The 13,216-nt window shown below is 45.1% G+C and overlaps 1 protein-coding gene across 5 annotated transcripts in view; it reads left to right on the top strand.

Annotated features, from left to right (window-relative positions):
- The window catches only part of ARHGEF3 (Rho guanine nucleotide exchange factor 3), a 309,373-nt gene that overhangs the window by 234,238 nt on the left and 61,919 nt on the right, over nt 1-13,216 (top strand). The window contains exon 1 of one of the 5 annotated variants that reach the window (XM_059939956.1): nt 8,474-8,716. The exons of the other annotated variants lie outside the window; for them this stretch is intronic. Within the exon in view, the coding sequence (XP_059795939.1) occupies nt 8,621-8,716 (96 nt within the window). The 5' untranslated portion in view covers nt 8,474-8,620. Of the gene's footprint in view, nt 1-8,473; nt 8,717-13,216 lie in introns of those variants that run through there. 5 annotated transcript variants of the gene reach the window in all.

Genomic DNA, 13,216 nt, shown 5'->3' with positions numbered 1-13,216 from the left:
CACTGAACCAAGGTTTCAGGCATCTGGCTGCCAACTTCAGAGACTTTAAAAGCTGTTTTGTTCCTGCAGGGCATTTATTCATTGCTTACCTTATAAAAGTTATGTCTTACTGCATTTTCCTGGCACCAGAGCAATCCTTGTACCTACCCATTGCGTGTGGTTTTTCTGAGCCTGCAGGCAGCACTGGGTTATTAAAGTTCAAGGAGGAAGCCACATGATGTTGGCTTTACAATTTTAATTCTCTCTTACCTTCTTCCCTCCCTTCCTCCCACTCCCTGACAGATGAGTTTTGTTCACCACGTACTGTGTCGAAACCAGAATGGGCTCTCAAAGCATCTCTTGTTAGACTCCAGGTGAGGAGGCCCAGATGGGGAGAGCATGACCTTCCCTTGGTGGAGCAGCCAGCGGAGAAGTTTCCTTCCTCTCCCACTGGCTTCCTTGGATAAAAAGTTTTTGAGTCCATAATTTCACATCAACCTGGCAACAGTAGACCAGCACCATGTTTGATCTTGCAGAAACACCAGGCAAAATCTCCCCTTCTCCTTAAAAGTCAGCCACCCAGGGCCCAGCTCAAGAGAACGAAGTTTCTATAGTATTAGCACTAGGTATGAGCATGGCAAATTGAAAAGAAAAAAAAAAAATTACGGAGTTTAACCTGGAATCAAAAACCTAGAGAAGGAAAAGGAAGACAGTGCCTCTAGGGGGAAGGAAAAAGGAAGATGAGCTTGTTACAGGGAGTCTTTGAAAACAAACTATTTGACATCTCTTTGCCACCAAGAGTTTCAATCTCCCTAGCAAGTCTACCTTGTTCAGAAATGAGTGTAAGTTGCTGAGTGTGTGTAAAAAGCTGGAGGAAACCGAAAACTCTCAGTAATATCCAACAGGGCCCCATAGCCTTACACTGCAGGAGCCATCTCTAAAAGTGGTTTCAGTGAGTTTGGGACTCTTCAAGAAGCTTATTAAAGGACTCATGTCTCCTTTTCAAGATTTCTTTTAACAGCCCACTGTGGTATTCTGCATTTACTTTCTTGGTCCCATCTCAGAAACTTTAAATAGATGATGTTCCTCATTGCAAAAATTCTCTGAATTTACCTCCTCTATGACATGTTCTTTGATTAGTGCCATTTCAATTTAATTTTTATTTCAACAAATATGGATCCTTCTACCATGTGCCAGCATGATAGAAGGAGCTGGAGCCACTGTGGTGATTGAGATCCTTGTAGGTGGAGACACACTGAGTCAGTCATTATGAGCGGGATGAGTATTATTAGGGAGAAACAGGTACTCAGCACTGTGAGGGTACAAAGTAAGGGTTCCCCTTGCCTGCAGATTGAGGACAGTCTTGGGGGAGAGGAATTAGCCAGGAAGCCATCTGGTTGATGGTTCTTGTCATGCCAAAGAACCAAATGATCATACGGTAATAAAAGTTGGTGAACTAGAGGCTGGTGCTTTTCTTCAGCCTTCCGTTGCCAAGGCTTTTGGTTCAGTCAGAATTGCAGGCATCTGAGACCTTTGTTTGCTGAGCTTGCTTTTGGATGTGAGATGGAAAAATTCAGACACAGCAGAAGCTCCTGTAACTCAGCTCACTTAACCAACACCCTCCACCCCCCTGTAGTATTATGGGATGCCCACAGCACAAGGAACACTTTCAGCTAATTGGCTGCTCTCTACCACACACCAGCCGACTTCCGCTCCCACCAGATGAGTGAGACACAGGCTTGCCAGGAGTCCCAGAGTCTGTTTGTGCTGGTTGAACTCGTTCTGTAATTAAGGTCTTCTGCTCACGCCACCCTCCCCTCCCCTCCCCCACCAAAGCCCCAGGTATTTTTCAAGTAAACATCTCAAGCCAACCGCCCTCCTCCCATTCTCTACTGCTGGAGCTAATTTTTTAAAAACTTAAATGCAGTCATGCCCCATGGCTATGAAGATAAGCATGTTTTTAATTGGAACTTTGGATACCAGATTGTAAATCAAAGTCCCAAGAGCCAGAACACATCTCCTTGTGGGTGGCTTAGTTGGTAGTTTACTGGGAATGTGGACTTGCATTATTTTTCATTGTATCCCTGATGCACCCATATGTTTTTAGCAGGCTGTCCAGCACGTAATAGTTCCTTAGTACTGCCTGAGCAAATAAGCAGCTCTCTGTGCCTATTCTGGATTGTGATGCTACAACCAATGGGCTAATTACCACTGGACACCTCTGGCCTGAGGATCTGTGGTTCCAGTGTCTCTGGAAGGGCGGGGGGCCCAGGTTCATTATTGGGCTTGCTGATAATTCTCACGCTTTACTACTCAAACAATGTGCTCTGAGGGTGTTTATCAAAAATACAAATTTCTGGGGTCCACTGCTAAAGATTCCAAATCAGCAGACCCAAAGTGGGGCCCAGTGATATGGATTTGATAAGCTTCTCAGTTGATTTCACTGCAGGTGGTCTCTGGAATTATTGTCCCTAAATTCACACAACTCATGTTTCTATAGATGTGTAGGTTTTCAAATCCTGGCCAGAAGATATGAATAGTGCTATATTTCATTGTTATGCACATTTCCCCCACATTTTAACTTCTCTGGAATTGGGATGTATCTTACAATTGATCACGTGTTATAACTTAATTGGCAACATTTTTTTCTTTCTTGGTTGTACATAAAAATAATAGCACATATTACAGTCTTTGGCATCTTAGGTTTGGTGAAATATGGCACTTTGATTGCTGAGTTTGTAGTTGATGGAAGAGAAAACACTTCCACTATCCAAAGCTAGAATTTACACATTTTAGATTCCACTTTCTCCATGCAGTGGTTAGTATAAAAACCCTACGTGATACATACATTAGCTATAGTCTGAAGGGAATAAATAGTTTTGGAGTATAACAAATTTATTAAACTTTTGGTCAAAAAATATGAAATACTCTCAAACAAATGCAGACTCCCCACAAAGTTCAAAGTGTACAGAAGGTTCTAAAGGTTGGCTTAAATTCTGTAAGCAAAGCAAGCCTGCTGATAGTAATCAGCTCAAATTGGAGAAAGTCAGGATTCTTATTGCAAAATCTTCAGTGAAGACAGGTTTCTGATTGCACAGGCTATGCTATGTATCAAAAACACAGTAAACTGTACACTTTGGGGTTTTTATTTCATCACTGAGTTTGCATTTCTGCCCCCCAAAACAATTAAATATGGTGGTAAAGTTTGTCCTGGGAAAAAACAAGCTTTGAAACATTTCTTCCCCCTCCCCAAGTTCTTCTTAGAGTATTATCTGTCATTGCAACTTTCATTTTCACTGGCCTTTTGAAGTACATTTTCGTATCTGAAACAATTTAAGATGATTTTCTGTCCCCCTCCCCACTTACTCCCATGTTCTTTATTCTCTTGTCCTTTCATGCTTTATGAAATCTGTTATTCAGTTAAGGGTCAGGTATGGGCATGAAGGAAAGATTCTAGGCATGTCAATATTCTGAGGCTTCTTGGCACTCAAGCATTTTTTTCATTGCTCCACTATGCCTAAACTGACATTTGACATCAATCAGTGATCAAGGTCTAAAGCGAAAATATTCTTGAGGTCAAAACCAACAGATTGTCATGGCTCTGATGCCATATTTCAGCTCTACCCTTTAATGCATGGTTTCTCAACTGTGCATTATAAGCATTTTGGACCTGTTAATTCTTTGGTGTGGGGGGCTGTCCTGTGCATTATAGGATGTTTACCAGGATCCTGGCCCTCTACCCGTTAGATGCCACTAGCACCGTCCCCCGGTGACAATCAAAAATGTCTAGACATTGCCAAATGTCACCTAGGGGACAAAATCGCCCCCAGTTGGGAATCACTGCTATAATGATTGTACCTGTCTGTGGTATATCAGGGCATGACACATATCATTCTTTGTTTTTAAACATAAAATCTTGATTGGTTTTGGATTATAGCTAATAAGTCACAGGATTAGCTCAATACTGGGAGAAAGAGATGCTATCACCTTACTGGCTTTTCAGACTTGTTTCAGAAAGTGAGATCTATAAGAGAAGGCAAGAATGAAGTCTTCCAGCTGTAGAATATCCAGGTGTATATTTTCATAAATCTAACCTGGAGCCAGTGGACATCTCCCCAGGCAGAGGGAGAGTTTTAGTTGATTTTAGGTATTGTCAGTGCTTTATTTGTGCCATTTTTACCTGTCTGGCAGTAAACCACAGTCCTGATCTCTCAGAATTCACTGCCAGAACTTCTTCAGGCTTTTAACTCCCCTCTCCCATCAAGACTGAAGTTGCAGAGAGGAAAGGGAGCTTGGTCATTAGCTGGGAATGTCACCTAAATAGAAGGAGAGGGGAGGGGGGCTAGTACACACATGTCCAACATGTACCTACATGACCGTGTCAGATTAGCAGGGGTAGACAAGATAGCTCCAGCTGCCAGGGAAGCAGATGGAGGTGCATTGCGTTTGAAGGCTAGGCTTTAGGGTATCAACTACTGTCACTTGCACTCCTTCTGCAAATACATACCTCACAGCAGAGGTTACAGGTGAAAGGCCATGTTTTAAACTCAACCGTATTTCTCGAGCAGGTGCGCCTCACACACCTTTCTGGCATAGAGATTCAGGAATGGGTGGAGATATTAAGTATATTGCTGTCAGAAGAAAGCATTGTCCTGTTGGCTGAGAAGACTGTCACAACCACTTTGATTTCTGAAGTTTTAGCCTCATGCTGGGCCTGTTCTGCTCACAGTCATGGCAGTGGGATTTGAGAAGTTGATTGATGGTCTCCCAATCATGCCTGGCTGTCTGTCTAAAAGGAGCTAACAACCCAAGCTAGGCTTGTGGGTGGAAGCCCACCCCTCCATCAGCAGCACAAATGAGCCCTGCTCAGCCCAGGCGAGAACTCAGGCTCTGCTCTTGGCACCGTTCCTGGAAATGCAGAACAGGCTTCTTTATTCCAGTCTCCAGGCTTCTGGCTAGCAAGAAACACTGCCGGGCTGTGAAGCGTTTTATAGGATCATAACGAGTTGTGCCGAAGGCGAGTTCTGAAAGGCACTTTGTGCCATTGCTTTGAGTGAAGCTGACTGTTAGGGCAGTGTTGTTCTTAAGCCCATAAACACACACACAGGCAGGATGGGGAATGCTGGGCTCCTGGGGCTGCTCAGCTCGGCAGCATTGCAGAGTTGGACTGACTTCTCTCCACTGTGACACCAGCTTCAGGGCTGTGCTTGGGAGCCCTCCTGTAGAGCAGCCTGCTTTCTGACCAAGTCTTTGACCATGGACACCCCTGGTTGGAATCCTACGCAGATTGCCCAGATCTGCTAATGTTGGAGTAGTGCATCACACACAAGGGAGGTTCTGAAAGTGGAAATTGCATGGAGTCAAAAATACCCTTGAAAATCCTTGAAATGTCTCAAGGACCACATACATGGCTTGTGTATACCCAAAGTTGCAGGTTTCAGTTTACAGATCTTATTGTATGAAAAATACATGTCTCTAAACATCAGAATCTTATTCACCGTGGTGAGACATTCAAGCTATGAGAGGCTTGGAAGCATCAGACCACCCAAAGGAACTCCAGATTCCCATCTTCCCTTTTGCGCTCATCTGGGGCTTGTGCTTTTTTTTTTTTTCCCCCAGCACAATTTAAATTGTTACTGGCCATTAGCAATCTCTCTCTCTCTCTCTTCCTCTTCCTTTTCCTCTTCCTCTCTCTCTGCCTAGCATACATACTGGGAAAGACATAAGTTTGCTGCACATATATTGTGCCATGTATATTGACTGATTTTTATGGTTCCATCTTTTGAAGGGGGGCAAAAAAAATGTTTTAAGAGCAAGTGGATATGGCAGCCTTTTCATCAACCGATATGACTCTTCTTTGCTCTATGATATTTGTACTTGAGGTTAAAGTTCCCTCTCTTGCATAGGGTTTATTTATTACTACACTGGACTTACATATGCCAGACTTCGTGCTTGGTCCGGAGAATCCTGCAGTGAGTAGCCTAGTCCCAGGGCTGGCATAGTTTACCAGGGTCACTCTCTTCTTCACCAAGTGCTGGATGTACACTTCCCAACTGGAGGTCAAGGCCGAGTGAGCTCCAGCAGGGATCAAAGCCTGTCCATGAAGGGACTGTTACTGGCCAGAGCCACCTAGTTGAGGAGGTGGGAGGCCTTTGGTGGCAAAGCTAATCAGGGGCTGCTTTGGTTGGTTGCCCTTGGAGGTGGGATTCCCCTCACTGCCCCCCGCAAGCTTGGCCAGACTTGCAGTGAGCATCTGTGTAAGCTCTCCATCAGCACAGTTCAGGCTAAAAGGACAAAGTTGTGTTCAGGAATACAGGTAGGAAAAAAATCAGTGGTCCTGAGCCACTCTTTCCTACCCCAAACCTCTTTTTCAACTACTTCCTTCCCACTGCTTTAGGGTGTATATTTGAGGGAAAAAATTCAGGTGCTGTCTTCACTGTCAGTTGGAACTCACTCATTCAGGAGCTTCCTTTACATGGGTGGCAAGAGTGAGGCTGGCAGAACTGGTCCAGATTCTCTCTGCTTCTGAAGGCAGTTTGTCCACACTAGCTGGGCAGGAAAGCCGGCAAATTTAGTGCCAGCCTGTGGGTTTTCACCCCCGAGGCGGGGATGAAAGGGCTGTATAGCATGAGGTTTCCTGCCTGGAAAGTAGGAACTGCTGGATTCTGGCCTCAGCTGGAGCAGAGAACACTGAAACAGAGACTAGATATTTCCATTCCCACTACCTCCTGCACACCTAAGAAGTCAAAAGGAAAGACGTCATCTCCCTAGACCCCCACCTGCTGTGGCCATGACTTTGACAGGAGGGGGAAAAAATTCAACACTGCAGTCTACAAAATAACTTTTGAGATAATGTTCATTTTAATATTTTAAAAATTAATTTCTAATTTCCCAACACATGGATATGTTTTTCATGTAAAAAATTTAAGAACATATTAGCTATAATGTGAAGGCTCCTTTGTCCACTACTTTTAATTCCCTTGGAACTGATTGCCTCCTTTCAGCCCTATGAAAACTTGCTGTGGATCCTTCCAGATGGTTTTCAATGGTATTTACCTACATTTCTCTATAGAAAATATAGAGAAATTTGTAGATGTGGGGTTTTTTTAACACAAATGGGAAAATATATGGTATTCTTTTTTTTTAAATAACTTTATTTATTTATTTATTTATTTATTTATTTATGGCTGCATTGGGTTTTCGTTGCTGCACACGGACTTTTCTCTAGTTGCGGCGAGCGGGGGCTACTCTTCGTTGCGGTGCGCAGGCTTCTCATTGCGGTGGCTTCTCTTGTTGCGGATCATGGGCCCCAGGCACACAGGCTTTCGTAGTTGTGGCACGCAGGCTCAGGAGTTGTGGCTCACGGGCTCTAGAGTGCAGGCTCAGTAATTGTGGCGCGCGGGCTTAGTTGCTCCGCGGCATGTGGGATCTTCCTGGGCCGGGACTCGAACCCGTGTCTCCTGTATTGGCAGACGGATTCTTAACCACTGCGCCACCAGGGAAGCCCTGTGGTATCCATTTGTAGATGTGTTTTTTTTTTTTTAACACAAATGGTATTATACTGTGCTTACTCTGCAATTATTTTTTAACTGAACATTTGAGACCTTTCCATGGCACACCCACAGACCCATCTTCTTTTTGACTGCAGCTGAGTGGTGTTCCATATTGATAAGAGTTTACCTAAGCACTCCCCATTGGTGGATGTTACAGTTGTTTCCAATTTGGGTTTGTTTTTCACTGTGTCAGACAGGGTTGCAGGGAATGATCTTATAATTGCCTATTGGGCACCTGCAGTGTGTTTCTCCAGTAAGGCGTGGTAGTGCCGGCTCATCACTGCACAGCTTTATCTTGACACACCCTGTCAGATTCCTCTTCTGAGTGGCAGGCAGCCTCTCACCAGCCTCTTCATACTTAAAAATGGGCGCAGAAGACAGGGCTCTAGGAAACTTTTTGGAAGTGGTGGAAATGTTTGGTGTCCCGATTGTGGAGGTTACCTCGAGTGTTTAGATTTGTTAACACTCAATTAACTGTACAATTAAAATGGGCGCCTTATAGTGTTTGTAGATTATACTCCAGTGATGTTCATTAAAAAAAAAAATGTATAGGGAGAGACTGGCTAGGAATAAGGAAAGACAGAATACTGCTTCTTCATGTGGGTTTTTAAAACGCTTACTTTCCCCCAAGGCCGCTTGCCTCCGCCCGGCTTCGCCCCAACCTCCGTTCTACCCGCCGCCTCTTCCACCCAAAGTGTGCCGCGGAGCCCAACTGGAGCTGCCACTGGGCTGGGTGGCCCCGAGCCGAGGGCCCGCGGGAGGAAGGGTCCAGCCGCCGTATACCGCCGCGGCTCGGAACGGGGTTTCAGCGAGGCGGCACCTGGGAGCTCACTGGACGCGTCAGGGGCGGGGCCCGGCGGGGCCCCGCCCACTCCCCCCCAGCCTAGACGGGCGGGCTAGGTCTAGGCTCCGCCCCTTGTAGCCGGAGCGTCAGAGTAAGGTCGAGCTAGGCTAGAAGCCGGCTGTCAGTCTCCGTGTAGCCGCTGCAGCCGCCCGGCACCGTGGAGCTGGGACCCCCTTTCGCCTGGGAGTTTTGTGGTCGCATCGGGTCAGCGGTGACATCCCAACGGGCAGGCCCGGCAGCTGCCATGGTAGCCAAGGATTACCCCTTCTACCTCACGGTCAAGAGAGCGAACTGCAGCTTGGAAGTACCCCCGGCCAGCAGTCCAGCCAAGGACTCCGAGGTAGGGCCTCCACCTGGACCTTTCCGGGTCCGTCTTTCTCTCCATCTCTTACTCTCTCTGCTCCCTCCCTGTGTCACTGTCTCTCTGTTTCCATCTCTCACTCTGTGCATTCCTCTTCCTCTCTCTCCATCTCTCATACACTCTTTCTGTCTCCCTGTCTCCATCTCTAACTCTGTCTCTGTCTCTCGGCCTCCCTTCCATCCCCTCTATGGATCAAGAGAGCGCCACCTCCTCTGTCCCCATCTCTCTTCCTCCCAGCCTGAGGGCAGCAGCCTCTTTGCCCCTGCCTCTCTTTTGCGTCCTGCAGGGCTCTCAGACTGTCGATCCACTCCGAAGAGGGACTTACTGCATCAATGGGCTTGGTCGTCAGGGAAAAGCTACCCTTTTTTTTTTTAAAATAAATTTATTTATTTTATTTTTGGCTGCGTTGGGTCTTCGTTGCTGTGAGCAGGCTTTCTCTAGTTGCGGCGAGCAGGGACTACTCTTCCTTGCGGTGCACGGGCTTCTCATTGCAGTGGCTTCTCTTGTTGGGGAGCTCAGGCTCTAGGCGCACGGGCCTCAGTAGTTGTGGCACGCGGGTTCGGTAGCTGTGGATTGCGGACTCCAGAGCGCAGGCTCAGTAGCTGTGGTGCACAGGCTTAGCTGCTCCGAAGCATGTGGGATCTTCCCGGACCAGGGCTCGAATCCCTATGCCCTGCATTGGCAGGCGGACTCTTAACCACTGCGCCACCACGGAAGTCCAGGGAAAAGGTACCCTTTAAGCACAGGTTTCCTCTTGCAGGGGTTGACCAGGCAGGGGGACATTCTTGTGGACCCCTCAGGACATCTCATCTGTCAGGCTTGGACTTGCAGCTGTTTGGCAGCAAAGACGGATCACAGCACCTCTGCTTGTCACCTGTGGCCAGTGGGTGTCATTCAGTTGGGTGTCTGGGAGCTAAATGAGTAATCTGAGTGTCTCCCACATGGATTCTTAAAATGAATTAAACTCCTCCGGGCAGTGGGAAGCCCTCTTGGAACATTGAAAACATTTCTCTTTCTGGTAACTTTCCTGTGCCTTGAGGGTAATGTGAGGGAGTCCTCCTGGCTTGTGTTTAGTCTGCTTTTTCCTCCTGTGTGTTATATCTCTGGCAAAGAGCTCACTGGCCTTAAAGGTTGGGTTCAGGTAGAGGAGAAAGCGTCCCTCTCTTTCGTTGAGGATCTTGGGGAATACGGTTGCTTTCATGAGACTGCACCTTTGCTGTGGCTAAGCTGTAGTGGAACCCACAGGACCCAGATCATCATTTCCGCTGGTGTGTATCTGGGAGATCTCCACTCTCCCCCACCACGACCAAGAAAGTCTGGAGGCAAGTGTGCATCCGGCCTTGTCACAGTGCTCTTGGGGGTCCACCCACCTGCCACCCTTGGGTCTGCCCAGCTATGTGCTCTTGGTTCACTGAATTACGTATGTTCGGGAGGACGGCATCAAAGATTCATTGCCTCTAACAAGAGCTGCTCCAAGCTGACAAGACTCCAGGCAGTCTCAGGTTGTAATCAGCTTTCTGTAAGTTGAGTGCAAACTAACTTCTCACCCCCATCCCCATCCCACACCTTAATTCAGTTGTGTATTTTCACAAAGGGTTTTTGTTCCCAGCAGCTGTGGAAGTGTGATGGCCTTAGTGGTGTTTGGACTCTTATTTAAGTTTTGACAGGACAGTACCTGCATAGAACTCAGGTTGTTCAGGCTTGGAATGGATATATGATTTTTCAGTGGGAAGTTCATAATTTAATGAATGTGGGAGCAGTGAAGCTAGTGTCCCCTCAGACTCCTTTTGGAAGGAAACGAAGCATAACCTAGTTTAATGAATAAATTGAATTGGGTCAAAGAAAAGAATAGTGAGAATAGCTCTGGACTCTAACTAGTCCCTTCCTGCTGTCACTTAGTCCTGTATTTTTGTGTAGTTTGGCTAAAGGCTTAGGTATAAAACCCATCTGCTTAATCTTTTCTTATTCTTGTTCTTAGAATATAAATATATCTGTATATCACAAATGTGGTAAGAAAAATATATCACCAGATGTCAGATATCAATTTTCTTCATGGTAGCTGAATCCAGATTATAAAATGTGACTTATTTTTCTTTCATGGGGAGGTTCTGGTGTGAGAGTAAGGGTGGGAGAGGAACAGTTTCCACAGTAGTTGGTAAATATTTTTCAGGTATCACTATTAAGGATTTTTTTCCCCTAGTGTTTAAATCAGAGTAGGAATATCTCTTGCTGTATACTCCTCGAGTCAGAGGGGTCCAGTCCAGTACATCTCCTAGCTTCATTAATCTGGCATATCGCTTCCTGATAATGGCGATAGGCAAAGTTGGAAAAAGAAACTTAAGTGATTTGGGGGCTCGTTTTCTGTTTCATCACCAGCTCAAAAGACAGCCAGCCCTTGTAGGCCTCACTTCTCCATCAGCAGTTAACTAAAATCATATTTTCTACCAGCAGGTGTCGTCAGCATTTGTAAGTGTTTAAAAAACAGCATACACTAGTTGGCCTTTTGAAAAACATGATTATATACTTGTTTATAAGCTAGGCATCGACTGTGAATTCCTATGAGAGTAATTTTTTAAGATCATTTTCCTTGTAGGAAGAATGTGGTTATGCTATAAAGAAGGATTGGCCTATCCAAAGTCCTTTTTGACCTTCAAAGGTAGTTGAAGCAAAGCACCTGTGCCCTTTAACTCACAATGGCTGTTCCTTTAGAATTTGCTATGAGGAGGACAGTGGGCACAGCACTGCATGGGCAAGTGCCTTCTAGCATTTGTTCCTGTCCCTGCAGCAAGCGTGCAGGGCAAGACTCATGGGGAAGGGGCGGGTGTCACTGATGTGCATTTGATGCCATACACTTGAGCAAAAATGTGCAACAATAAACATTCTCTTGAAAGCACATCATAACAAAATTTCTACTTGGGATTTAAATGATTTGTAAATTTTTAAATCTCAATGATAGTTTTCAGTGATAGAAGAAAATGATATATTTTAATTTTTTATTTTCTTTAAATTATCTATTTTAAACATTAAAATTATTCTACATGGATTATGACATTAATACAATATGGCTCCTTAATCTAGTATTTCTTATGACACAGGTATATGAGTTGGGTTGCAGATGTTTAATTTTAATACCATAACTAGCTAGATCCTTCCAGCTCTAATCATTAACTACAAAATCTAAGGAGCTTAGTTCATCTTAGTCCATAGCACTAGACTTTCACAGAGAAACATAGTATCATGTGGACATCATTAAGCTTGTTTCTTCTGATTCATTGATGCAGCTTTGCTCAACTGATCTGTTTTTATATTTATTGGGTGCTTATTTCTCATGCCAGGAGGAACTGCTTCTTCTAGGCGTATTATGTGCTCTGAACACCTGATCAAGTCACTCAAAGAAAAGCTGTTAGTGCTAATGAATTACACTGATTCCAAGTTAAAAGTCACTATTTTCCCATGGTGAGGTTTGCTTTTATAAAAAGAAGGCTCAGAGGCTTCCCTGGTGGCACAGTAGTTAAGAATCCACCTGCCAATGCAGGGGACACGGGTTCGAGCCCTGGTCCGGGAAGATCCCACATGCCACGGAGCAACTAAACCCGTGTGCCGCAACTACTGAGCCTGTGCTCTAGAGCCCGCGAGCCACAACTACTGAGCCTGCGTGCCACAACTACTGAAACCCATGCGCCTAGAGCCCGTGCTCCACAACAAGAGAAGCCACTGCAATGAGAAGCCGGCACCACAACAAAGAGTAGCCCCTGCTTGCCACGACTAGAGAAAGCCTGCGCATAGCAACGAACACCCGATGCAGCCAAAAATAAATAAATCTATTAAAAAAAAAAAAAAAGAAGAAGAAGGCTCAAATGAGTGTATATGTTGGCTTAAGGATGCTGGAGCCTCGTGAGAAGGTTTTAAGAGTTTGGGGTCCATTTAATGAAAACACAAAGTGGTGATTCTGTTATTTCTAAGAATTTCTAAGAATTTTTGGACAATTTGATGGACAGCTTACTTTTGGTTTTAATATTCACTATCTCAGATGTTGGTCAAGATTAGGCCAGATTTAGTTAGTGGTATTTGTAGTCATTGCCTTTGTCTCTCTTGTATATGTCTCTGACTTGTCTTTGTATATGTTCTAACTTTGACTCAGCCAGTAGCCTTATGCGGAAACTTGGAAAGACCAAAAAAATGATGGAATTCTTTTTCTAAGTACCACATCTAATGTCTCACTTGAGAACCCAACAATGTTGTAAGGTCAACATAAAGCATGTATTATTCTCCCCACTTTATGAATAAGGATACTGAGGGGAAGGGACTTGCAGAAGGCCACTAAGAAAATCAGCAGCTGAGCCAAGACCCAATGCCAGGTTTCCTGTTGGATTTAGTCTAGTGTTTAATACCAGTGTACCTTGTGGCATCTAAGGATGTTTACCTCTGTGAAGAAAAAGGTGGGGGGGTGGGTATGCAAAACAACAGACAGGTAAAATG

The sequence above is a fragment of the Balaenoptera ricei genome, chromosome 11 (assembly GCF_028023285.1).
Source record: "Balaenoptera ricei isolate mBalRic1 chromosome 11, mBalRic1.hap2, whole genome shotgun sequence".
Lineage (NCBI taxonomy): Eukaryota > Metazoa > Chordata > Mammalia > Artiodactyla > Balaenopteridae > Balaenoptera > Balaenoptera ricei.
The sequence above is the reverse complement of the archived record's forward strand: the minus strand, read 5'-3'. Positions and strand labels throughout refer to the sequence as shown.